The following is a 27229-nucleotide window of genomic DNA, read 5'->3' as shown; positions in this document are numbered from 1 at the left end:
GTTACAGGACTCAGGAACTGCTGTATTAGAACTGGTGTTGAGGTGCGCGATACAATGCAGCAGTCACAGGCATGAAGCACGTTTGTGCTTTCAGAGAGGTGGATGCAAAGGGCGCAGAGAGAACAACTGGCACAAGGCTTCAGGCAGGGATTACATGTGATCCCCCAAAGAGCCAGAACTGCCCTACTGTTACCTCTCAGATGAGAAGTGCCATAAACCATCCCAGGAACAGAGGATCAGAATACAACATAACACCTTACACTATCCACAGCTGGCAGCAGTATGAGACATCAAAAGTCACTGGGCATCTTCATCCAAATGTATTTATTAATAAGGTAACAACATAATCCAAGTTATTACAAGCTGTTACTAATCCTTCCACTACTATCTCGGGTTTGACCAACACATCAGACTTCTGCAGTAAATGTTAGTGTTTAGGTGCAGAACTAAAATAAAAGCTCAGAGGATAATTAGCAAGAGGAAGTAACTGTATAAACACCATGGTAACAGATCAGCATGACATCTGCTGAAGGCTCCAGGGTCACTTCCAGTCAGGCTGCTCTGGTCTCGAGTTGTAGTAAGTAACAGAGGTAAATAATGCAGCTTACATACTTCAATTACAAAGCAGCAAGCACAAAAGCATTCAAGATTTCATAACTGCACAGGAACTATACAGTGTTTTAATCAAACAGATAATGTCTTACCTCATGCCTAGATTGAGACTCTAGGCTCAGGTCCATCTCTGGCAATGGACAACAAGCAAAATACCCAATACATTAAAAGATTTCAAAATTTAGAGCTCCAAGTATATTAATAACACTTCCGTTGCAGCCTCAGTTACTGCAAGCCTCCTTTAGTTACTGTCATTTCAGTGCTCCTTTTCCTCCACTTTAACCACAATACTCAAAAAATTCCTCTAAAAGGGCTTACACAGTTTTCACCACCCAGCTCCTTGCAAACTCCATGATTGTAGCTTAGCCAAGAAAGTGGCACACACGACAGCAATAAATTACAGCACAACTATCCCATTTAAACTACTTTTTAAAAAAAATATAATACATAGACACACATTGTCAACAGGTGCCTTAAAAACATGCTTTGAGCATCCGATACCAGGATGTTTTTCCCCAGGGCGTCTGTCCTCCTGCCTGCCGTAGGACACACGGGACCCAACGGCACCAGGGAGGACAGCAGCTCCTCTGCAGCTTCCAGTGCCAGTTTCCCCGCTGAACATCCGCGCTAAAGGTACCGCTGGCCTCGGTACGGGAAAGGTCAGGCCGTTAGTGCCAGCGTGCCGCAAGATGTCCAGTGAACTCCAACATGCACGGCTTTGAGTCGGAAATACGCTCACCCAAGACTGACTTTGGAATCAAGGCAACAGGGATCAAAGGCAGCCCCTCCTTTGCTTGCAAAGCCTGATCTAATACTGTTTTCTTACCCTAATTACACTTGCATCTTTTTTCCTACAACTACTTAGTGCAATTGAGGGGAGGAAAAAAAACCCTACCTCCAAAAGGTCTTGATCTTACATCTAATGCTCCCGAAGCACTCAATCGAAGAGTAATCCTATGAAAACCACCATTACAGCAATTGTCACTGAGCTCAACTAGAAAAACTCATTTAGTGAAATGACAAAAGACATGATTCAAGGTAATCATGCAGAATAAAGCAGGGTATACTACATGGACAGCACACGCACATGTGCGTGCATGTGCACACACGTATTTACAACTGCACTATTATCTGGAATACTGTTTTGTTTCAGACGCGGTGAAGCTAGCACAACCTCCCTAGAGAGCAGCGCAGCTTAGTCAAAGTCACGGTTTGTAAGGACCAGCGGAGCAACCAGAGTCCACACGTACAGCACGATGCCAATCCAGCTGGAAGATATCTTCACCCAGACAGACGGCCATTTGCTGGTCATTGTCTCATAAGAAGAATCCGGACTGCAAAAGAAGGAAAAGGGGAAAAAAAGAAAAAAAACCCACACAGTAATTTGCAACTTCTGTTTCAAGATGACATACTTGTGTAGTAAGCACTCTTCAACACTGTTTTCACAGTAGATTGTTTTCACTTCAGCTCCACACCGCAAAGGACACCCCTCTGGGCCCCCCCCCCCGCAAAGGACACCCCTCTGGGCCCCCCCCCCCCGCAAAGGACACCCCTCTAGCCTTCTTCCAGGCAGTTCACACCAATCTGTGCAAGAACACCATTTGTAAGCTGGTGTCACAGGAAGGTGGAAAGCAACAGCAGCACAGAAAATATTTAGTAAGAGAAGCTGTCAAGAAACAGAAATAATTACAAGGAATCTCTAAGCAAATCTGTGGAAAGGCAGGAAATGGATAGTATTTATAAATACAAATAATGCATTTTACCTTGCCAAAAGACAACACCTAGAAGAATTAATAATCTTGATGTCATACTGACCCAAGTAGGGCCCACAAATCAAATCCACAGCAGGACTATCTATTAGGAGTTACTTTTCAAGAAAACACCTTTCTAGTGTTGCTATTTTGATACAAATTGCCCTTTAACAATTAGAGACCATGATTGATATTTTTAAATTCTGAAAAACATCTGCTCAAGCTGTTAACATAATGACAATTCACACATCAGAGGACTATTTTATTGTGAGGATTTTTTCAGGGAGCAGACGACCTGATTTCCTTCCACCAGACCCCAATCACAGAATAGCTGAGGTCGGAGGGGACCTCTGAAGGTCATCTTGCCCAGCTCCCCTAGAGCCAGGACCATGCCTGGACAACTTCTGAGTATCTCCAAGGATGGAGACTCCAGCACCTCCCTGGGCAACCTGTGCCAGTGCTTAGTCAGCCTTTCAATGAAAACACATTTCCTGATGTTCAGAGGGAACCTCCTGTGTTTCAGTTTGTGCCGATTGCCTCTGCTCCTGTCACTGGAAACCACTGAACAGACCCTGGCTCTGTCCTCTTTGCACCCTCCCTTCAAGTATTTGTGCACACTGATAAGCTTCCCAAGAGCCTTCTCTTCCCTAGGCTGACCAGTCCCAGCTCTCTCAGCCTCTCCTCATCTGACAGATGCTCCAGTCCCGTTATCATCTTTGTGGCCCTTTGCTGGACTCTCTCCAGTATGTCCATGTCTCTCTTGTACTGGGGAGCCCAGAACTGGACCCAGCACTCCAGGTATGGTGTCACCAGTGCCAAGTAGACAGGAAGGATCAGCTCTCCCTCAACCTGCTGATACAACATGTCCTATCTCTCCTTTTTCCAGCTCTCTGTACCAGACATGGGCCTGGTGTTTACTTATATTTAGTTATTATAGAACTTAAGACTCTATCCTGTTCATTTCAGCAGGACATATTTTAGCAGTCCAATAGATCATGAGAATTATCCTAGAAAATACAACAGGCACTTGTGAACAAGACTGATCTATATTAAATGAATTGTATTTGAGCCAAACAGTATACTTCCCCTGAGAAGTCCCATTCAAGGCCGACATTCCTCACAGCACACAACTTATACCTCCTTGTCCAGCAAAAGATAGCATCTTGTATGCTCGTTATTAGCACAATATTTTATCAAATGTAAATACCTGTACCAGTTGGTAAGCGTCATCATGATATACAGCGATGCCAGGAAAAGCATGAAATGAAAGAAGGAGTAACTGTAAGTAACTCCATCCCTCTCATTATCTATGGCTCGGTGAACATCATCTCCATCATCAAGGGAGCCGTCACTCCTGGGCATTCCATCCTCTATCAGTGTCGATTCATCACTGGTCAGCATCAGCTTGTTAACTTGGCTGTTGTTGGATGTTCGGATGCTGTATTTGACAGGAAAGGACACAGAACAGTTACCCAAAGAAATACAATTCAGTATCTGACAATGAGAAGTAGTAAAAGTTAATAGGAATTTTTTTTACAGGAATCTTACCTTGAATAGAGAACACACAGCAAAAACAAAACCAGTCCTACAATTCCTTGTGCATCCCACCACTGAACGACCTGACCTTGGGTTGGAATGGTGGTGCTGTTGTAACCAATGATGCTCAGCAAACTTGGGTTACAGCGTCTATCTGTGGGGGAAATTAGATTAGAACTTACATAAACCAAGAACAGAACAGATATTTAATAGTGCGTTTCCACACTGAACGCACAGTAATAGAAAAGAACTTTGTGACTGTGACAGTCTTGAAGTAAAGAAGCTTTTAATCTAATTTTAGCCTATTTAGTGTCTCTAAAGCAGGCAAATGACAGTATGTGGCATAAAAATCGGTCTCTGAGCAGATAAAAGGATTTTAAAACTTTATATAAGATATGCATCAACTGCTTTACTGTTCCATCTCACATAATTAGATGCAAGAAAATAAAAATGTCCTGCATATTAAGCTTTAGAAATTCTACCACTAGGAAACAAGTTTGACAAACATATATTCTATAGATGGGGTACCAGAGTCATCTCAGAGTTGGAAAAGATGCTACAAAGTCAGTTTCCTATTATCAACAGTTCCCAACCCACAGCATCCACAGATAACACAGATGAAACAGCTGAAAGTAGCAGACAACCTTATTCCCCATAATTACACTGCAGGAATTAGATATGACTCATATGTATGCTGTTACACAGAAGATTGTCCATAATGAAGATAAAAGGGCCACAGACCAAATTAAATACACCAAAATCAATATTTGGCAGTTTAATCACCAGATTCTCTGATTTTTTTTTTTTTAAAGAGATGCTCAGCTGTTTTCAGACACAAGAAACATTGAAAATATTAATACTTTTTTTTAAATCCTCAGTTTGGAAAAATATAATCAGTAGCATCTCAGTCACCAGGTAAGAAACTTGAAACTTGGTAGGGAGATGAACCTTCCAGACACCTTGGAAGAGTTGTGATAATCTGCAAAATCTAAGCTTTGGAATACTGCAATCTTGCCAACGATAGGTAGAAATTCTTCCATATGATAAACATAAGAGCCAGTGAAAAACACGTTATCTTTGGAAGAACTCTTTCTTCAGTATTATTACAGAAAATTGGGGGGTGGGGGGGGTGGGGGGTGAGGAACACAAACTAATGAGTTCTGCCTCTAACCTGCATACATTATGCACCCCATTCTAATATTGCCTTGCAAAAAGGTGAAGATAGAATTTACTGCTGAACTGGTTACCCAAAAAGCCATATATTGCTACTACACTTACCTGGTTCATTGGTCATAGCCGACCAAGTCAAATACATTGTATAAATTGTAATCACAGAAGACTGCAGCAAACCAGATCTTGGCTGAGATTCCTATACAAAATAGTTGGGAAACAGCAAAGTTAGGCAATTAAGCATCTTGGACACAATTATATTATAGGTTTCTGGGACTGGTAACACAAAAAAAACACTAAAAGGTTTAAGGAATTAAAACTGTACCTGAATCCTCGGCAGAATTGACATTACAGAAGCACCAATACACAGCAGCATATTAACACTGATGAATGCCTTGTTTTCAGAACAACCTTCTGGATGAGTGTAATAAACGTAAAACAAGACAATAGCTACTAGAGACAGCAGATAATTGACAGCTGTAGCTGACAGCAGAGCTGTGAAGAGAGACAAAATCAGAGTTAAATTGGTTAATAATGGAGAGTATTATAATTGAAATAATACTGCATGATTATCAGGTTTTGGATATGGTAGACAATGACTATTAGAGAGCAGCTCTGGGCACTGAAATATAAAGGAAATAAGTTCTTCTCAATACTCTGAGGTGTTAAAAAGAAAGAACACAATAAATGGGAAGCCGGAAGCCATACTTAGAATCACAGAATCATAGAATCGTTTAGATTGGAAAAGACCTTTAAGATCATCCAGTCCAACCATTAACCTACACTACCAAGTCCACACTAAACCAATCAAGGGTAGACTAGACTAAACCATATCCCGAAATGCCACGTCTACCCGTTTTTTGAACGCTTCCAGGGATGGTGACTCCACCACCTCTCTGGGCAGCCTGTTCCAATGCTTGACTACCCTTTCCGTGAAGAAATTTTTCCTAATATCCAATCTAAACCTCCCCTGCATTCTCCAGTGCTCTAACAGCAACCAAGAAGAGCAAGTAAGAAGGAATACAGTTATACTACATACACTTTGGCTAAAAGCTTAAAAAAAGGAACTGAAGAACTACTTCTCCAATAGAAGGAAAAACAAAATCTTATTTCCAAATTCTACCTTATTAAAAACATTAAAGAGTGAATTGGCCATTCACGAAGACGGGCTGTGCTGTCTTTTAAAACACCTAAATTATCACATCCAAAATGCTTTATTAAAATTAATGTATCGTTTCTCCAGTGAGATGACTTGGACTCTCCTTCACTATCCTGGGCTTTCACTCAGCATATACCTTCAAAGAATGACCAACCAGCAGACAGAAACCAAGAACAATTATTTGAGATGCTTATGCTCAACATGAAACAGTAACAGGCTAATTTGTTTTTAATCAGTGCTAAGGTACAAGAAAACCTGTGGCTTAAAAAAAAAACAAAAAACCCAAAACATACAAATACCACTTCTCTGCTATCATGAAATGATGCCCTGCTCCCAGGGATTAGAACTTATTACTCACAGGCTGCTGCGCCTCTCCCTGTTGTGTCCCCCCTCCTTATTTAACCTGACAATCAAAAGGACAGCAAGACAACGGAGCTGAACTACACTATCTGAGAAAATTATATTTATGCACAAAGCAGCCCTTCTGCGCTCCAGTAAAATGCACTACTCACTGAATAATTTATTTAACATAATGCACAATGAAATTTAAAACTTGATTGTAGTACAGTCCTTTACCTGCATACCAGCATCTTGAGTTTCCTTCCTCCATTTTTTCAACCCAAGATTCATTCCAGGAGTGGGCAAAGTCAATAAGCAAGACCAGCTGAATAAGAATAAAGCAGAATGCTCCAGCCATACCTACATAAAACCACACTAGAACAGAAATAAAACAAAACTAGTTCAGAACCACAGATAATTTACCACCCTGTATTAATGTCCCTAAACACAGAAAAGTGCTATAGTTACACAGCTACAATTAAAACTCCAAGACATCAGCATGCACTTCGTTTTGTTTTAAAACCAGTTATGATTGCACCGTGATACAGTGGAAGACAATATTCCCTTACCAGTTGTAAATGGTCCCTCTGGTATGAAGAAAGCTCCAACACTAATTGCAAGTGCTGTTGCAAATTTAAAGAACCAAAATCTAAAGGGAAATTAAAAAAAAAAGTGTCAGGCAACTGCTCAAGTCTGATCTAATTCACAAAAAATTGAAAGTACACAAAGTGCACATCCTTAAGAGCTGGTTTTTAATTCACTTGAATAATTCGTTTCTTCTGAAGTAGGGTAAATGTTGTGGTTTAGTCCCTGTCGGCAACCAAGCACCACACAGCCGCTCGCTCACCCTCCCTCCCAGTGGGATGGGGGAGACAGTTGGAAGGGTAAACGTAAGAAAACTCGTGGGTTGAGATAAGAACAGTTTAATAACTGAAATAAAGTAATAACAATAATAGTAATTAAAAAAATTGCAATGAAAAGGAGAACAATGAGAGAAAGAAACAAAAAACAAGGAGGGGGGGATATCAAGTGATGCACCAGCTCACCACCTGCTGACCGATACCCAGCCAGTCCCCGAGCAACAGTTGCTGCCCCTGGCCAACCCCCCCCAGCTTATATACTGAGCATGACGTCATATGGTATGGAATAGCCCTTTGGTCAGTTTGGATCAACTATTCTGGCTGTGCCCCCTCCCAGTTTCTTGTGCACCTGGCAGAGCATGGCAAGCTGAAGAGTCCTTGACTAGCTTAAGCAGTACTTAGCAACAACTAAAACATCAGTGTGTTATCAATATTATTCTCCTACCAAATCCAAAACACAGCACTATGCCTGCTACTAGGAAGAAAATTAATTAACTCTATCCCAGCCGAAACCAGGACAATAAAGATCTTATTTTATCTGCCCAAGATTTTTGTTCTCCAGAAAATTATACTTAAACTGTGCTAGACTGACACAGAGTTTGACACATTTCCCAGAGATACCTCACTCATGTATTACAAATTGTGAGGTTTGAGGTTTTTTTAAAGAAGGTTTTTAAGTAGAGCAGTGAGATTATTGAACTGCCTGCATATCAGAAAAATGGGTTTAAAGAGTCCCTACTTGGTTTTAATATCAAAACCAAAAAGGCAGAAGATCTGGCTGGTGCCTACAATGGACAGAAAACATTATGCTGGAGTTCCCTACCAGTCTCAATTCATTTCCTACGAGAGAGATGTACAAAAGCCTGGATTCTTCCCACCTAACTTCAGACTCTTTAGGCCTACATCTGATGAGGATTTATCAAAACAAAAGCAAAGGGTTTATCCTTCACAGAAAGGACACAATCAAATTTTAAGTCCCTGTTCCAGTGCAGTAGCATTGGATTTTTTTTCCAGTAAAAGATCTGATCTGTTTTGTTTGTCTGTGAGTGCATATGTTTCCTAGAAAGCAGAGAAGGAAATACCTTCCACCAAAGGGTCACCAAACTCACCCCAAATACAGACTGTGTACAAACATACACTCCATAGGGAACTTCAAATCAAAAAGTTATGCCAACAAAACTGTAAGACTATTTTTATTTATCACAATAAGAGGCAGCTCCAAATATAGGCACAGTACCATCTACATGTACTTCACAACTGAATATAGCACAAAGAGATGTACCACACCCCCACAATGTCAAACACTTGCACAGTTCAAATCTTCTATCCCTTCCCATTTTTTCCCCGTACTTTGAACAAGTTTAATCTCTCCTTCTGACTGTTACAATCAGGTGATGGTGACCAGAGCAATAAATTCCAGTTGTGTGGAGAGGAACTATGTGAGAAGACAGAAGTGCAGAATATGGGGAAAATTGATTATTTCACTGGGATATAGAGAAGTGACTAAACCCAGTCTGAAAGCTGAACTTACAACATTTACGGTGTAATACATACCCCACTAAAACTAGTTTTTGAATCCACATGTAGAATTTTATTTTTTTTAAAATCAATGTCATTCTCAATTATAGAAATAAGAACAGGCTGAAGTTGGTATAAATTTCATCTCTGAATCCAGACTTTAAGGGATCTTAACACTCTACCCATATAATGTGCGTGACCACCGAAAACAGTCATCTGAAATCACACCTCCAGTTCTTATGCATTCTGCGCAAGCCAGCAACAGTCCTGTGAATGCATTAGAACTGATTTTTTTTCCTATTACTATTATTATTATTAACCTGAGGCAAGAAAAAGTTCTGACTGCTGTTACAAAAGCAAAGGTGAACATTGGCACTGGACCACATTACTGGGCTTAACTTGCATGCAAGTATGAAAGAGTTAGCACACATGCATGGCAAAACCTAATATCCCGAATATTTCAAATCACTGACAGAAAGATTACATTGCAAAGTATTACCAAAGATACATACAATTTCAAAAATCAAAAGCCATGGTTTTCATAATGCTACCTGTAATGCATACTATTGAAACAACTAGTTATTGCAGAAATGTTGGAAGTAACATTATTAAATATTTTACTAGAGTATCATTTTTCCTTTTATCATAGTGCTGACACTAGATTGGCTAAGAAGAGTAAAATGCTATGGGTTGCATAAATAGTACCAAAATTTGTACTCCAGATGAGAGTATCAAGAAGATTCCAAACACTTAAGAAGCTGTTTTAGGTAAAAAGATTCCACATCATGTAAAAGGTGTCTTTTTATTACAGTGAAACACAAAGTCTGGATATAGAATGTACCTGAACTACCTTCTCACTTGTAACAAGTATACTCTCCTGAACAAAGCAGGGAGGAGGAAAGGCTGAACTGAGTTACTGCTGCTAACACATCTTAATACTGCCCCTGGCCTCTTTTTCTTTAGACCAAAACAAACAACAGAAGTAAACAAAGCAATATTCTGCTCAGTCTTAATTATTTTCTTTTCCCCTACAGAAGGCATTTGAAGTTTTTTTCTCATTTTATGCTAGAAATGTTTAATCTCATTATACTGAATCCAAAATAAAACAACTTCTTCATTTTTATGGCTTAGCTGTTCATAGCTTCTGTTAAATATAATCATCTTGAAAAAGTAGCAGTCTAAGCAATCAGTGTGACCACCAAGACTAGACATCATAAATGGTTTTATGCTTTTTAGTGCCATGCCTTATTACAAATATTTACATCTCATTAGTTTAAGAAGCTACATTACACATAGGCTGAGCCTGGATGAAAACTACCACTTGTGTCAACCCAAGCTGAAATTCCACTATTATCTTCCAACTGATAATCCTAACTATAATGAAACACAAAAGAAAAATTTACTGGGAAGCTCAGAAACTAAATACATAACTCACTTTACTAAATACATAACTCTTCTTTATGCAGAGGGGAGCCTGAAGAAAAGATAGCAGAGGAGGAAGAGATATTTTATATATCTATATAGATATATGGAACCTTTACAATCTTTAAAATAAAACCATTTGGAAAAGAGCAAGCCCTTACAAACATCAAAGTTAAGAGGAATGTAATTCCTAGATGACAGATGAGGCTTTTTAATCTTTCTATTTGTTGAAAAAAATCTCAGTGGAATGAAACTTAGTACCATTATTCATCTCTGAATTTTGTCTCTAATCTTGGGAAACCTCTGAGCAGATTATCCATTGTCACAGTTCAGGCTCTGAAAAGTGACAGCTATGTGTATCTTTTCCTCTCACAAAAAATTAATGCGCCATGTCTAAGAACTCTAATAACTTTGAATGCCCTCTACTGCAACAACACTCCTCTAGCTACTATAAAATTCTTTGCTTGTAGAACACTAAATTTGACCAGCATGCTCAGCCACAGGCTTTATTTTCACAGTAGCTGTATCTCATATGTGCAAACACTGCCCATCTCAGTTCTCATTTCAGTATCTTACCCATTGTGCACCGCTGCTCTTGGGTCATTGCTGCTCTTCACTTTAATCATCAATAAGGAGAATAGAAGGAAGAACATGGCCATACCAAAGCACACACGGTACACAGCTTTGTAACCAACTAGTACATCACAATTCACATGGCCATGCACACCAGGAATAGTTGTTCCCATCCCTCCGTCACAAAATCCAGGAATCTGTGATATATACAAGATAATTCAGTGATCTGTAAAAGGCCTTCTGTGAGTAAACATGTATTAGCAATTTATTAATACACAATTCATTAATATTGTAACATTATGCAACTATTAACATTGCTAGAAAATATGATACTGAAGGGCTGTACTGTTAGATACAGTCCAATCAGAATATTAAACACATTCAAGGAAAAAAAAAATCCCACATAGACAAATTCTAAACAAAGCCAAAAATAAACCTTATTAACAGTGGGATTTCAGAACTTCCCAAAGAAAAGCAGTTTTCGCTTGTTGATCTGAATCAGGAGATAAATAAAAGATCTGGGATTTAGTGAATTTGACTTGACAGTTACTATCAGGTTCATGATATAGCTAGGAGAAGGCAGCCTGCTGACATTTCTTTAAAACAGAAACAGCCTCCCTCTAAAAAGTAACATCACCATCAGTTAGAAGTATCTATAACTTCCATATGAAATAGCTGAGAATCATAGAATCACAGAATGCTTTGGGTTGGAAGGGACATTTAGAGGTCACCTAGCCCAACCCCCCTGCAGTGAGCAGGGACAGCTTTAACCACATCAGGTTGCTCAGAGCCCCGTCCAACCTGACCTTCAATGTTGCCAGGGATGGGGCCTCCACTACCTCTCTGGGCAACCTGTTCCAGTGCTTCACCACCCTCATTGTAAAAAATTTCTTTCTTATGTCTAGTCTAAATCTATTCTTCTTTAGTTTAAATCCATTATTCCTTGTCCTGTCACAACAGGCCTTGCTAAAAAGATTGTCCCCATCTTTCCTGTAGGCCCCCTTTAAGTACTGGAAGGCCGCAATAAGGTCTCCTCGCAGCCTTCTCTTCTCCAGGATGAACAACCCCAACTCTCTCAGCCTGTCCTTGTAGGAGAGCTGCTCCAGCCCTCAGATCATTTTTGTGGCCCTCTTCTGGACCCGCTCCAGCAGGTCCAATATCCTTTCCAGTCACTACCAGCACACGAGCAACATGTTTCTGAAGTCAAATCATACTCCAGAATGCTATAATTTTCTTTCCTAGGTGACTAACATAGATCTCACTGAAGCTCTTATGTGGTTACTGTACCACACCGAAATAAACATTTACAGATTAATCATTTGGGGGGAAGAAAATGAAAAGCATGCCTAACAAGTTACTATCTACTAGAAAAAAAATTAAAGACAGCAAAACGAAGACTAACAGAACCAAAGCACATGCAACCCAAGTTCAGTGAACCTCTTAAGTTCTCCCATAACTCAAATTATCACTCTGTAATTTTACATGCACTATCATATCTTCATATAAGTAATAAACTGTAAAATCCTATAAGCACTTCCTAATTTCCTTAGTGAAAAATATGCTACTATAATTAGTGAAAAATATTTTTGTTATGCATTTGCAGACTTTAAAATAGAATTTTAACTAATACAGCACAATGAAACTAGAAGACATCTTAGACTTTGCTTGTTTTTTCTTTTATTAACAGCAATCAAAAGCAATCAAGGGCCACGACCACTCAATAATATATAGTTTAAAACTCTACATACATAAATTACATTTTCTTGTTTGATACAAGATTTTTTTTCTCCTCTGAGCTATTAGAGTTTTTTCTAAGTATTTCTAAGTAGTGCTTTTCATCTATGCAGCGATTGTCCTACAAGTTCTTTGTTTATTTGATCTACAATCAAATTAATGGTGACTGTGAAACACAGGCAGCAGCGCAATTTCCAAATAAAACCCGTGCTTTCAAGATGTCATTTACCATTACCCATGACATTTCTACCAAACATGTTAGCAAAGTAGTAACCTGACCTTCTTCAGCTGTTCTTCCATGCCTGGTATTAACATCACACAGGCAACACTCACGCCAAGAAGTAAAAAGAACGCATAGATCAGCCGAGTGATGGTGGAGTTGTTTCCACTGGGGCAGCATCGGCAGAGCAGGCACGGGGCACTTCCACATAAGCACGGTATCTGACAGAGAGACAGAACATAAAACAAATTCTTTAAGAAGTTTTGCATTGCTAGATTTCAATATTTAATCAGGCTATGTGGATCATCAGAAGTTACAATGGAAAATGACTCATCTTATGCATCTCATCACTAGTGTAGACTAAATCGCTGCAACACATTACAGAGCCCCCTAACAATCTTGGCAGCACCTCCTAATGCACCACTGTATAGTGAAATTAGTGCTATGTCAAAAGTAATCATTTATCTATTCAGAGGAAATAAAGACTGGATTCAGGCTCATTTGTTCTCTTGGATTTTATTTCGTTTCAGCTAAATGAGATGCAAGGATTGCTTTTAGTTAAAAACTACACCATCCCTTCCACAGCTGCAGAGATTAAACAAATACACAGCAGAAAAAAAAAATTGAGCACAACTGCCATCTAGGTACACTTTCAGCCATCTGGCAGAGTTGGGCCACCATCCTCACTGGGGCCATAAACATTACTGGAGCACAAACAATAGGTAAAGCAGCCGAAAGCTGAGGTTGCTAATTATTGCATATTTAGCAGCTACTCACATATCACAAAATTCTGTTACCTGACAAAACTAACTTGAGCAATGTAAAAGTTACAAAACCACAAGAACAAAGTAAACACACGGTACTCATATTATCATTGCACCAAATACCAACAGCAATAGTGGATAGGAATGCTGTACAGTTGTAATAGTACGAGGGAAAAAATTGGACAAAATTTATCTGTATTTAATTCTTAAACAGAAAACTGTGGGAAGAAGGAAAGGGAGCAGATAATGCTATTTCACTGGGGGGGGGGGGGGGGGGGGGGCAGCGGGGGGAGAGAAAACATATTCACCCCTTTGCAATTTTCTGCCACTTGCTGAGTGACAATTCAGGAAGCGAAAGAAGGGCAAAGTTCCACAAGTAAACATAAGCCAAAAGAGGAAAAAGGTACAATAAAAAAAAAGCCCAAAATATTTTGAAAGTTTTAAAATTATTTTGCCTGGAAGACAAGGGAAACCCCAGTGAGCAGTTAAGTTTTGGAGGCCACATATTTTTCAGCTAACATAAAGTCACCAAGCAAGTGCTGCCCTATCCAAGCTGTAAGACCATGCAACCTCTGACAAAGATATCGAACGGCCGTAAAACCCAGCCTCTGCCCCAGCACACACGCAGGGACACCTCCACCATGTGACAAAAGCCACAGGTCTCAATCATGGCAATAAAGACACCCAGTCACATGACTAGTTACACAGCCACGTGACCAGTGTACGTCAATCATCCAATAGGACTGGCGTGTGTCAGAAAGTTGTTAAAAGTTTAGTCATATGACAAAAAAAAAATGCCAGCAGTCTGCCACTATGGGGAAGGCCCCAGGGCTTGCAGGGAAGAGCAGACAGACTGCCACAACACTCTCGGCAGCCTCCTGAGAAGCCCTCAGGAAACAGCTCAGATTAATTGTTCTTACAGGTTCAACCAGACCCACACACCGGACCCACAAACTGGGTCTTTTAAATCATTTCCTTGTATTCTTTTTGTACTTGTGTTCCCTTCCAAGGATGGAGGAGCCAAGAAGTTTCACCCCACTATGCCACAGAATCATTTTTAAGTCAAACTTCACTATCAAATTTGGCTTGCTAAAAAAGTAAAACTAGGTAGATTCTCAATGTAACTATTTCAGTACGTAAAAGACATTATATTGCCCCTTTTTACCACCTCCTCCTCCTCCACCCAGTAGCATCATCACAGCACAAAGAATATGAAGGTGGTGATTCCTGGAAAGGTTTCATCTCGATATAAGAAAGAATTTTTTTTACAGTGAGAACAGTCACTGCAACAAGCTCCCCAGGGACGTGGTAGAACCCCCATCACTGGAGGTTTTCAAGGCGTGACTGGACAGGGTGCTAGATCATCTCATCGAGGCTCCCTTTCATACAAGGGGCTGGACCAGACGACCCTTCGAGGCTGTTCTATGACTGCAAGCAACTACACTAGGGGCATCCGTGCTTAGTAAGCAGGAAATGTATGGCAAATATTGGCTTAGGATGCATCAGGGTTTTATAGTACTAATTTGTAACAGTATTTCCTCCACACACACAAATATAGCCTTTCTAGTGAAGAATATTTCTATTCTCTGTTCAAAAAATTACTTTCTTGAACTAATTCTGTCTACATTAGTATTTTGAAAGATACTGTTGAACAAAAGGTTAAATTTGGCTGAGTAGAATACAAACCTAGGCTCACCTGCTGCAGAAAATTTGGTGCAAGGGACTGTCTGGCATAAAAGTCACTTGTCTGGAGAATCCCAGTGTTAAATTGTTTGTTAAATACCTAAGTAATTCAAGCAGCTTCCCCCTAAGTGCATCAACAGGAACACAGAGGAATGCATGTTTTGAAAGACAGGGGAGGCATGCAGTGGCTGAAATAAAGATGTCTTCCCCTCACTGGGAAACAATGTTCTTCAAGCGAGGCAATATACGTCAGTTAAGTGCCTGAGCTCCAACACCAGCTTTTAAAACAGTTTGCCCCCAAACAGCTCATCCTTACAAGCTGTGATCATGCACATCTCTGAACAAGAGACCTATTGATACTATTTATACAAGTCAGCAACTTCTACAAGGAATCACATTACAGTCCAAGTCCCTCTTTCTTTTAGCAAGACAGAAAAATATACATACCATTCCAATAAAATAATATTATTGTACTATTGGCAAAAACACTTCTAACAAGTAACAGACTTTGAAAAGAACAGAGAGCAAAGCACATCTGGCCCATGGAATTGAGTTTATCAGCAGAGACAAGGACAGTTTCTGTCACTTTCTTCCTAAATTCAGAGCATGCCTCCTACCAAAAAAAAAAAAAACCCCACACAACCTACAGTACAAACAGTAAGATACTACTACACATATCAAAGCTTAATATTAACTCCCCGGACAAAGCCCAGTTTAGTCAAGCTTAGACAAAAGAGTTACTCTGCAATTAGTTTTGAGCTTGCTTTCTTAAAGAAGCTTGGACAACAGTTACTAAGCCACAACTGCATAAACCTATTGCCATCCAGTAACTTTTAGACCTACCAACCAACTCACATCCCTGCATGTTTTTGAGAAAAAGCAGCTCAGTGGTGTTCACTGAGGCAAAGTAAGAAAAGATGACCCACTCACCTATTCCGGGAGCAGCCAGCTGGGCAGACAAGTTAGTTCATGCCTGCTAAACCAGTCACTTCATTCTCTAGGGCAGTGGAAATTGCAAGAGGAACACATAACAAGACGAATATTGCAGGAGACAGGAAGAGAGAGAAAACCCCACAAAACCACTTAAAGTCAAGTGTTACTGCCCCTAATGCACACAGAACAAGTTTTTAATATCAAATGCAATCTTCTTACTGGGGTAATGACTAAGTTATTATATACTGAATTAAGTACTCACAAAAACACTAAGCCCCCTGCTGAGCCCAGTCAGGTTTTAGCACCATCATCCCTACTCATATGCTTAAAGGAAGTGATTCAGTCAAGATTTTTGCCTTGATAGAGAGTATTAAAGCAAGCAAAACAGCAGCTGAGCTATTTCAGAGAACAATGCAATAGAGGCAAGACCCAGCAGAGTGAAAACGTCACTGCCTGACCCAATCTAGGTCATCAGGTGAGACAACAGCACTCTTAAGGCCTTCCCCCATCCCACCCCCATCTCTGACAGGCTTGTCTTTGCTCTTAAAAATGCTAATCTGAAACACTGCCTGATCAGCACACAGTAGGACAGAGCTACAACCAGCAGTAACACCACGCAAAAAAATCCAGAAGAAATAAAGGTATGCGGCCAGATGCCAAGGTCAGTTACCCAGAGCAGCTGTGCACGGCACAACACCGGACCTTGCAGAGAAGCTACACAGCTGAAGCAACGCCGGCAGCAGCATCTTCCCAGACAAAAGACGAGTAGTTTTCCTGGCCGTGGCACAGTCTGCACTAGCATAAACTCCACTACATCTGCCTTCCCTGCTACCTCACCCTCAGTTTGATTCTCTTTCAGTCAGTTTATACTGACATATCCTCAGAGACCAGCACAGACAGATTTCTCCTACAAGAACTATCATACAGGCTTTAAGTGCCGATTAGCTGTGGTTTTACATGGGTGGGTGGGGTGGGGTGGGGTGGGGATCAACACTTGAAAGCCAACCGGGGAAAAAAAGAAAAAAAAAACCCACACAAACCTGTTTTGCTTGGGCACTTTAAAGGAAGGGATGGGGGTTAGTTACCCACCATAAATCTGACTTGATCAACATTACATGCTCTTGTAAATCATTTTATCTAGAAGACTATTAGCTGAATTTCTCTGCACAGGAACACTCAAAACTGAGAGCTATTATACAGGGATTCTTCATGCACTACAAACACCAGCCAATTATCAGAAAGGCTGTTTATGCACTTGAAAATGCAGTATATATTAACTCAGGTATTTGAATTAAAACCTATAGTTATACTGTCACTTCATATTTGACAATAATTAAAAATGTTAAAGTTAACTATATTCACCTAGTAATTAAAGCTTAACTGGCTAATCCATTAAGTAGTGTTTAAAATGTTAATTAAAGCAAAATGAACACTGTCAGTACTTTGTTAGCAGGACATTACCAGTGGTCTGAGCACTTATTTACAGGCATATCAGCCTGGAAGCTTAGGTCATACAGATTTACCATTTCTATGATCATTTCATAGAATCTGTATAGGAGAGTAAGGAGTTAAGTATCATCTAATTAAATATAACTCTGTACTAGGGGAACCAAAGTTCATATGTATCAATAGCAGAGAAGACAAGAGTTGATTCAGTATGAGGTTTTGTTAGACCATTAAATTATGGGTGTGAGTTCCTGTTTAAATACACATAATTTCATTTACTCCTAGTGTGGTACAATATATTTGGTATGGAAAATTCAGGTTTTCACAACCCAACTGGCATTTTTAACCCAAATGTCTAAAGAGTCACAATGCATCTGATTGTGTCTATTTGTGCAGGGACTAGATTTGGAAAGGTGTATCACTTAAGGATAAGACAACTATGCCTCAACTGAGAATGAGGCTGCCATGCAGGATCTCTACCGACTTCTACGTTTTTATGCGTAGTGCTAACAGTTTTAAAACCATCTCAAACTATTGTTTCCTGTTAAATCACCTGATGACACTCAGCACGGTGGCGACGCATCACCACAGACTACTGTGCAGTGAGAACACGATGCCTCGGTAAGGCAAAGATGCTACAAAGGGTGGAGCTGCTCAAGACAAAGCCGCAAGAAAGAGGAATTAAATACAATCATCAGGATCAGGGAAACACGCGATTTTTACTCTTCCCGAAAGAAACGCCGAACTTCATAAGCATTTAATTAGATTCTGACTCCTTTACGGATTTGGGGAGGGGGACTTTTAGCGGACACAGTGATGCCTCCCCCACCGTAACGCCGATGAAGCAGCGACCAGCAGCGCAGCAGGCCGGCCTGCCTGAGTAAGTACGAAGCTCCCCATCGCCCCAGCGAAACGGCTTCGGCAGATCCCTGGGGAGCCCCCGAAGCAGCCCGAAGGAGGGACCACCGCGGGGGCGCGCCCCAGGGCCCGCCTCCTCCAGCCTGCCGGGGAGCGAGCCCCGTCCCGGAGGAGCGGGCGGGGGCGGCGGCTGCTCGGGGCGGAGAAAGCCTGGGTGGGAGCGGGGAGGGGGCCTGCAGCCTCCCCGCGCTTGAGGACGCGGGAAGGCAGCGCCACAGACGGCCCCGGGGAGACAAAGGCCCGGGGCGGGGGGGGGGGGGGAGGCCGGGCGAGGCCCGGGCCGGGGGGGGGGCAGCCCCGGCCGCCGGCTCCGGGCCTGCGACGGACAAGGATGGGCAGGGAACCACCGCGCCGCCCGCCCCCACCTTACCCAGCTCGCCATGGAGCAGAGGCCCAGGACGCCGCCCATGGTCCGCGGCGGGCTCGGGCTCCCCAAAGATGGAAGCGCAGCAGCCGCGGAGCTCTCGACGGGGTTGTTTACTGCTCCCAACAGCGCTTCCGGCTACTGGGACGGCAGCGGCTAACGTCACTTCCGGAGGGAGGCAGGGGGCGGGGCGGCGGCGGGCGGAGACCGGGCGGCTCCGCGGGGGCTCGCGGCCGGCCCCGCCCCTAGTGCGGGCCCAGGCCCAGGCCCCGGCCCCGGTTCGCCGTCGCCGGGCCCGTGACGGGAAAAGGCGCCGGCCTGCCCGGCGCGGCCCGGCTGCGGCAAGGCGGGGCCCGCCAGCCCCGCGCACCGCTGCAGGTGGCGGCTGGCCGAGGCCGGTGGCGGCCTCGCTGGTCGCGGCCCCCCGCGCAGCCCCCGGCGTCCCCCGGAACGGCGGCTGCCTGCGTCGCCGTCGTGTTTCGGTCACGTCCCCTGATGTGTTAAAAGGATGTATAAGCGCGTAAGAGTTGGCCTGCGCTGCTTCGTTGCCTTCCCGCGCATACCTAAACCAGGGTGTGCCCGAAAGCGGGAAGATGTCGCCGGGAGCGACAGGCCAGCCTCCCTGCAACAGCTGCCGCTGCTCGCCGTGTGTGCCCCAGCGCCTCCCAAAATGAGCTCACGGGCTGGAGCTGGCTGGCTGTGGTCTCCTCACCGGAGCAATACTGAAGGGTAGGTGTCATCCCATGAAAACCATGTAAAACAATACACACTTTTCCCCACATCAAATCTCATTAGGGACCGCATCTCTTAGAAGTCCTAATAAAAGCGTTGAGCCTGCAGGACCTTCTGGCTGTTGTGGTGGTGCTACGTAGAAAATGAACATAGTCCAAAAGAGAAAACAGTCAAAAAAGAAAAAGGATCCCTCAAAAATCTTTATAAAAATAATTTGACAAGGAACAGAAAATGTACATTTTAATAACACAGACGTAATAATACCAAGGATACTGTCTCAGCTGAAAAAAATACAACCATTTCATTTGTCAAATGTGGTTTAGTATCCAAAAGTAGGCACTTCAGAAGGATAAATAATTAAATTGAATTTTTCGATAAAATACTTAGCAGTATGAGGCAGAACATTTCATATGGAGCAAACAATAAATAATTCTACAAATTAAGAAACATTTTTGACTCTCACAAGCTTACCTTCTTACTAACATATGAAGTGATTATATTACTACATACTGAGCTACTGCTCAGGTTGGATGTACCTGTGAATGTTGCTAAATCTATCATTTGTAATTGATTTTAAAGGCAATCCTATTTTCAAAATCAAACATGAAAAGAAAAAGCTAAAAAGGGACTTCTGCAGCCTGAAGGTTTAAGGCTGTGATTGTTGTCCAATGATAAAAAAGGGAATGGGAATAATTAACAAAATGGTTATAGCTATTAGTCTGGAAGGTAAGTGGACAGAATTAGTGGATGTTGAATGCTGAACAGAAATAAAATGTGGCATGCTTGTCCTTACCAAAAGGTTAAGAAAGCTTTTGAGAGTCTTTATAAAAGTAAAAAATGTTGGTAGAGTGGAGGTACTTGAGGGTGGCAGATGGGATTGACAGTTAGCTAAGGGTACATCTGCTCCATAGCTAAACAGTCTACTTGCCAGTGGCCACCAGGCTCTCCTTGGTCTATTGCTGGTAAGCACCGCTAAGTCCTGCACCGAGACAGCAGTCGAGGCGCGGATGAGCTCCGGTCTGAGCCCGAGCCTGAGCCATCTTCCCCCGCAAGACTCACTGTAGCGTTGTGGGACCTTCCCCCATGTTAGGCTGGGTAATGGAAGTGGACTTGCAGCAGCAGCAAGGAGGAGAAAAGACGTGGGGACAGGAGGGCAGCAAGTGCTGCTCCCTCCTGCTCCCTATCACAGGAGCACAAGGCTGGGGCTGGCGGTGAACCAGGATTTGGTCCTCCTGCGTCCTGTGTCTCCTCAGAAGGGCAACGGGAGGGCAGGGGATGGGGAAAAGTGTTGGAACCCCTTTAGTTCGACCAGTAGATACGCAATAGTAATTCTTAATGATCACTTTTGTTTGTGCACTAATTTGAGCCAGTGAAGCGTGCTGTGTTCATCTTCTCCATAGCACCACCACGATAGCCAGAAGGTTCTGCAGGCTTAATGTCAGCTCACAGCTAGCACCGTGGCTTGCTTGCATGATGAATTCATAACCTCTCAAAATAGGGGTCCACTCCCTCTTCTTTGAGAAGATTCTTTTCCAAGTATGAGTTTTCATTAGTTAGAGATCTTTTCTGCTTCAGTATTCCTGCAATCTTCACAGTGTGCTCTTTTTCCTTACAAACCTCTGATAGCCAAGGCAGACTATTTCTGAGAGACCAGCCTGATCTCTTTTCTTTCAGAATATTAAATCACATCATTGTTCTCTGATTCTTTCATTCTCTCTGCTGTCTTATTTAGAGCATCCACTGTGGAAAGATACTGAGGCATTACATACACTTCATTGAACCAAGTCCTCCTCCTTCATCACACAAGTTTTCTAAGAAATTGTAAGAGAGAACCTATCTGCTACAGGATTTTCTCTTCTGGAGTTTTATTTCACTTTCAAGTCATACAGCTTGCCTGACAGCTTTAAATCATATTGTGAAATCTCAGTTGTGTAGAAACTAGCAGTTTCTCAATATTGTTCTTTGGGAATTTGTTGCTACAGAAATGCTTAGGACTTTGCTTACCTTCAGCCATGATGGTAAATAATGTCCTTTGTACTAGAGTATCTTTTAACTAGTTGCTGTCAGTCTACTTGCCACTGGAAAAGCCTCTTGCAGCATTGCTAGGCTTGAGTCCTTTCTTTATTTTCATTGCAGTGCTTAAGTTTTATTCATTTTGAAGGGTGTGGAGTCCTTCATTCTCAGATTGCTTCCCCAGTGTGACCTCCTGCTTCCCTGTGAGCTTCTTGAGTTTGTACGGATATGAGAATGAGAGTCATCTGTTATTAGAGTAGCGCTCTGAATTTTTTTTAGAAAATAACAGGACCCAAATAGCTGAAGTAACTTTTTTTTTCTTGTTTGTGTTAGGGAGCCTTTTTGTCAGATGCTTATTGGAAAATGCAGGTTTTTCCAGACTAGAGACCACCAGTCAGTTCCATGGTCTGCACAAGCAACTTTCATCAGCTCCTTCAGTGAACACCAACTCTGCAGAGAGCCCAGAGCTGCTTTGTGGGGGATCCCAAACATGGCTACACACACTTCAACCCACAGCGGAAAAGTCCTGGTGACCATTTTGTCTCTTGCGCTCGTGTCCTCAGACCACTGAGAGGAAGGGCGAGCTAGACAGAACAAGATACACTAAACAGGCTTATGCTTTAGGCAAGGCTTTTCCAAACCCATAGTTTTCTGTTAGTGGTTCAACACACTGGTAGCGTGAGAGGGAGAATCCTGAAAATCACTCTGGACAGGAGGTGGACAAATTGCCTACCTCATGCTGACGGAGGCTGCACTGCTTGCCATGAATTCCTGCCCTCAGTAATTGAGTTACCATTCATTGCATTTGTTGTTTGAAGGAACAAGCAAGTAGGAGGCTGGGAACACAGTGCAAAGAATATACTGCCTGGCGTACACGGAAGAAACCCTAAGGCTTGCCGGAAACGCCAGGTACACATACAGTGACCATGCATGCAGTGTGTGCACCATAAGCCCAGGATCTCTCCATACAGTTAGGCAGTGCACATGTATATGTTATGAAGATGCACTGCGTAAGCAGAAGTTAAAACATTTTGTGAAAAGTGTCGAGCCTGACATTTTCTGTCCACCTCTAGTTGTGTAGAAGCCGTGAGCATGTTTCTCCGGGACCTAGGACATTGCTTTGTGAAGCATCCAGCACTACAGTACAGCAGCAGCAGACCTTTCATCATGAACAGGCTACCTTACATCCACAAGTCTCAGAAAAATATAACAGCATGTCCAGGCCTTCGCAGACAAGATTTCCGAGCACATACACACAAAAAAAAGAACGTGTAAGGGAATAAGAGAGCAAACAAAAGGTCGCTGTAATGGGGCCTCTCTCATTTTTGTGCTATGATGCCAAAATCATACCAAGCATCAGCATAAAATTTGGAGGAAGCAAAATATTCAGCCTTCAAAACTGAAGGAGAACACCGGGGAAGGCTTTAGTTCTCTCGAAATGGGTACGGAGCCCTATCTGAAGATCATCTCCCACAGAGGGCAGTGCAACTTCAAGAATGGAAATGTCTCCCTGTCAGCATTTAAATGGAAATCGGCAATTTGAAGATGTGGTTTTTATCTCAACGATGTTAAGCAGAAAAATAGACCATAGGGATGTATTTTCTGGAATAAATCTGTGTACACAGTACGACTCTCCATTTCACTCACTTTAAGTCGTATTTAAGGGAAATCTACAAAAATCGCCTTTTTTCCCCCTTGATCCTCCAAATGAAAAGTAATATGGAAATAATGTCTGTGATAATAGAGTATGATAGCCAGGGTTATGACTCTGTCGTGAGAGATAAGTGGAGCACAAAAGAATGAAATTCTTATTTCTGGTGGACTGTGCAAAGACTCCTAAGAGAGATAACTGAAATTAAAAGTAATTCAGAAGCCATATTTTTGAGGACTGACCTAGATGTAAATCTAATACTGATTCAAGTAAATAGATAAGACTATAGAATAAATATTTCTCTTTATCTCTTACTTGCAAGTTTTTTTGTTCTGCAATACCCATTTATGTCGATCAAAATCAAATGATGTGATGGATTTAAAAAGCAAAGCAATATTATGCATGTTTATAAAATTATGTTTCATCATCTAGAAAAATACATTACTGAGTAGAAATTGATGAACGACATACATATTTTTTGTAAATGTGTATGGATTTAATCCTTCTTTGGAAAAGAGTGAATAATCTGAAACTGTTTCATACAGCTACTGTCATGAAGCAAAGAACAAAAAAATCATCAGATTGTGCAAATTGCTGTCATGCCATTCATGACAACAGAAGATTAAATGCAGATTGGGTCAAGATTGTTATTAACGTTCCTATTAAGCCCCATCACAGTCATTGCAAGTGAGAGAGAAAAACTAATTTCTACCTCTGTTACTGTTACTGTTTGCTTGGAAAAAAATGCTCTCCAAGGGTAAATTAACAAGACAGTTCCATATCACTACATAATGCTCTACCTTCTTAACAGGAAAAGACAGAAATATTTGTAATAAAATCAAACCCCTTGAATTTGTGTAGCATAGTATGGTTCAGTGTGTATAAATAATTGGCATTTTGTAGACCGCTGCTAGCATTGTACCAGCGTGTGATGGATGCCTTTAAAACCCAATACTGACAACTTTCAGTCTATTCCCATCTTGCCTAAGTGGTCCAACAATGAGAAGCTTTGCGTTTGCATTACTCATCCCGGGGATAAGTCTAAAGAAGCCTGTGGAATTCATCAAGGAATTATTTTTATCCCTTACTTTTCACTAGCCAGTGAGATTTTAGAAGACCTGGGTCCATTTATGTTCTTCAAAATCATTCTATCTTGTGTATCGGAGAGCTCTTGTGTGTCTGAGAGTGATACAAAAATTCACGGATACTATTCTTCAAAGTCCGAACCTCTCCGTAGGAGGAAACGGGGTATTCAGAAAGTTCCCGAAAATCAACTCAATAGCAACAAAGTTACTATTAAGCAGGCATCCTTTATTGCAGCGCTGGGCAGCACTGGGGATCGTTCCACCATGAGTGCTCCAATGATCTGGCAAACTTCCAAAGATTATATACTATAAAGTCATACATATTCACAGGATTTCCGAGAGTTCATATACATAAACATGATATTTCCTGGAACTCATTAACATATGCAAATGTCCAATCCGCAGGCGTGGTCGTCCTCTTTGGTGGTCTTCGGGGGTCCTGCTGTGGTCTCCGATAGTCCTCCTCACTTGTCCACTGGTTGAACTTTGGGCCGCCTTTGTCCGTATATGGTCACTGAATTCGCTCATCGGTCCTTTGGCCTTGGAATGTTACAAAACCAGTTCCTTGAGTGCTCATCTTGGCATAGGTGTCCTGACTCTATGTTATCACTGCTTTAGTAAGCCTAACGAGCTTAAGATCTGTTTTAATTGTGCCAGACAAGGAGTCACATTCTCGAAATATCTGTCCTATTTATCTACTCTGCTTCAGCAAGGAACTAGAACTGTCTGAGTCAGGTATTGTCAGAGGTTTAGCCCTTTCAAGAGGACCTGAGGACACATAAATGGCATCGCATTAGGCTGCCTCCCGTCTCAAGTCTCAAGCCTCAGTGACCAGAGACCTGGTGGCAGTGGCTTCGCTGAAGGCAGCTTTCAGCTCAGGTTTGGAGGAAGGCTTGCACTCAGGGCTCCTGGGGTGCGCGCTGGCCGGCTGTGACTGCGCTGCTGCCCTGTTCCCCTGCCCATGAATAAACACTGATCAACAGCCGAACAAGAACAGAGAAAGTGCTTTGAAAGCTGCCCCTACCCATCCTTCACACATGGTCAGTGTTAAATGATAACCTGCCTCTCTTCACTGGATTATTTTTATTTCTTTTGTGGGCAGGCAGGGTTTCCTTGGCTTTTACTCTGAGCAGATTTACCAAAAACTAGTTCAGAACTGAAAGCCATGCTGTCACCATCTCATTATATAAGATATCCTCATAGGTACAGACACACAGAGAAGTTGTTTCTCATTCTTCATGTAGATGTGTGTATATAAATAAATATGTATGTGCATGTAATTACATATCTGCATGTTGCACGCTGATGTACATGTACTTTTATACAAACACGTACACATATGGACCTGTATGCATTAATATGTTACTTGAAATGAACTGCCATGGATCCTCCTAGAAGATATGCTCAAGCACATGGAGGACAGGGAGGTGATTCGAGACAGCCAGCACGGCTTCACCAAGGGCAAGTCCTGCCTGACCAACCTAGTGGCTTTCTGTGAAGGAGTGACTGCATCAGTGGACAAGGGAAAAGCAATGGATGTCATCTACCTGTACTTCTGTAAAGCATTCGACACAGTCCCCCACAACATCCTTCTCTCTAAATTGGAGAGATATGGGTTTGATGGCTGGACTGTTCGATGGATAAGGAATTGGCTGGATGGTCGCATCCAGAGGGTCGTGGTCAATGGCTCGATGTCCACATGGAGACCGGTGACAAGTGGGGTCCCTCAGGGGTCCGTACTGGGACCGGTGCTATTTAACATCTTCATCAATGATATAGTGGGATCGAGTGCACCCTCAGCAAGTTTGCAGATGACACCAAGCTGAGTGGTGCGGGTGACAGGCCAGGAGCATTCTATGATTCTATGATTCTATGATTTATGCTGTACCAGCACTTCTGATGAATTTGTTGGCACTTCACTCTTCATTTCAACACTGTAAATACAAAACAATTTGTTTTTTACTTATTTCTTTTTATTAGCAATCGCTAATTTGGAGCCAAATCCTTTTCCTGAATTTTTATAAATGCCTCTTAACTTCTATGTGAAATCTGCGTCTGGGCCAGAACCTTAACTGGCACAGCGTCACCTCTCTCCACTGAATTTGGTGGAGGTGTATGTGCCCCAGCATTAACTAAAAAGATTATGATTTTTATATATATAGTAGGCAGCACATATAATTGTATGAGCTGTAACATTTTTGTTAATTGCATCTCTTTTGACAAATACATGTAACTACTGTCTCATCTAAAAATAGGCGAAGAAATGTAGATATTTTTAGCTCAGGATTAATAGGCAAGTTTTAAATGAGACAATTTAATTTTAAATGGCCTCAGAGTTTTGTACCTCATAGTTAAGGCCTAGATTAGAAGAAGATAGTGGTCTAGACAGTATCTGCTTTTCTGGATAGCAGTATCTGGAGCCATTTGATTATTGAAATAAGTTTTTTTAAATAACTCTTAAAATGCATACATACATAGAAAAAGCAAAACTCTTGCAGAAAGCCGATACATTTTTAGAGAAGGGAATTTAATTTTTTTAATGATTTTTTTTTAACTGCAAGGATGTTATTGGCGCTACGCTGATATACATCAGTTGTTGCTAGTCTGTATTATTGATGACCTTCCTTTCATTTTCAAAGGCAATGAGGACACATGTCCCTCAATTATGTGTTTTGGCTAAGCATAAAGTTCACCAGTCAGGAGTGGCAATGCAGAGGTTCTAATTTTCTTCAAGTGTAATCATGAG

General features: G+C 41.8%; 1 protein-coding gene across 1 annotated transcript; it reads right to left on the bottom strand.

The window, feature by feature from the left end:
* Positions 1 to 305: 305 nt before the first annotated feature.
* Positions 306 to 19115, bottom strand: SERINC1 (serine incorporator 1). Its single transcript, XM_075707010.1, has 10 exons — positions 19009 to 19115; positions 12954 to 13115; positions 10944 to 11137; positions 7137 to 7216; positions 6805 to 6942; positions 5395 to 5564; positions 5178 to 5268; positions 3912 to 4053; positions 3571 to 3801; positions 306 to 1946 (listed from the first exon to the last, which is right to left on the bottom strand). Exons 1-10 carry the CDS (start codon positions 19045 to 19047, stop codon positions 1808 to 1810), a joined length of 1386 nt encoding a protein of 461 aa, XP_075563125.1. The 5' UTR covers positions 19048 to 19115; the 3' UTR covers positions 306 to 1807.
* Between the last annotated feature and the right edge of the window lie 8114 nt (positions 19116 to 27229).

The sequence above is a fragment of the Pelecanus crispus genome, chromosome 3 (assembly GCF_030463565.1).
Source record: "Pelecanus crispus isolate bPelCri1 chromosome 3, bPelCri1.pri, whole genome shotgun sequence".
In the NCBI taxonomy this organism is placed as follows: domain Eukaryota; kingdom Metazoa; phylum Chordata; class Aves; order Pelecaniformes; family Pelecanidae; genus Pelecanus; species Pelecanus crispus.
Note: the sequence above shows the minus strand (reverse complement) of the source record. Positions and strands in the feature narration are given on the sequence as shown.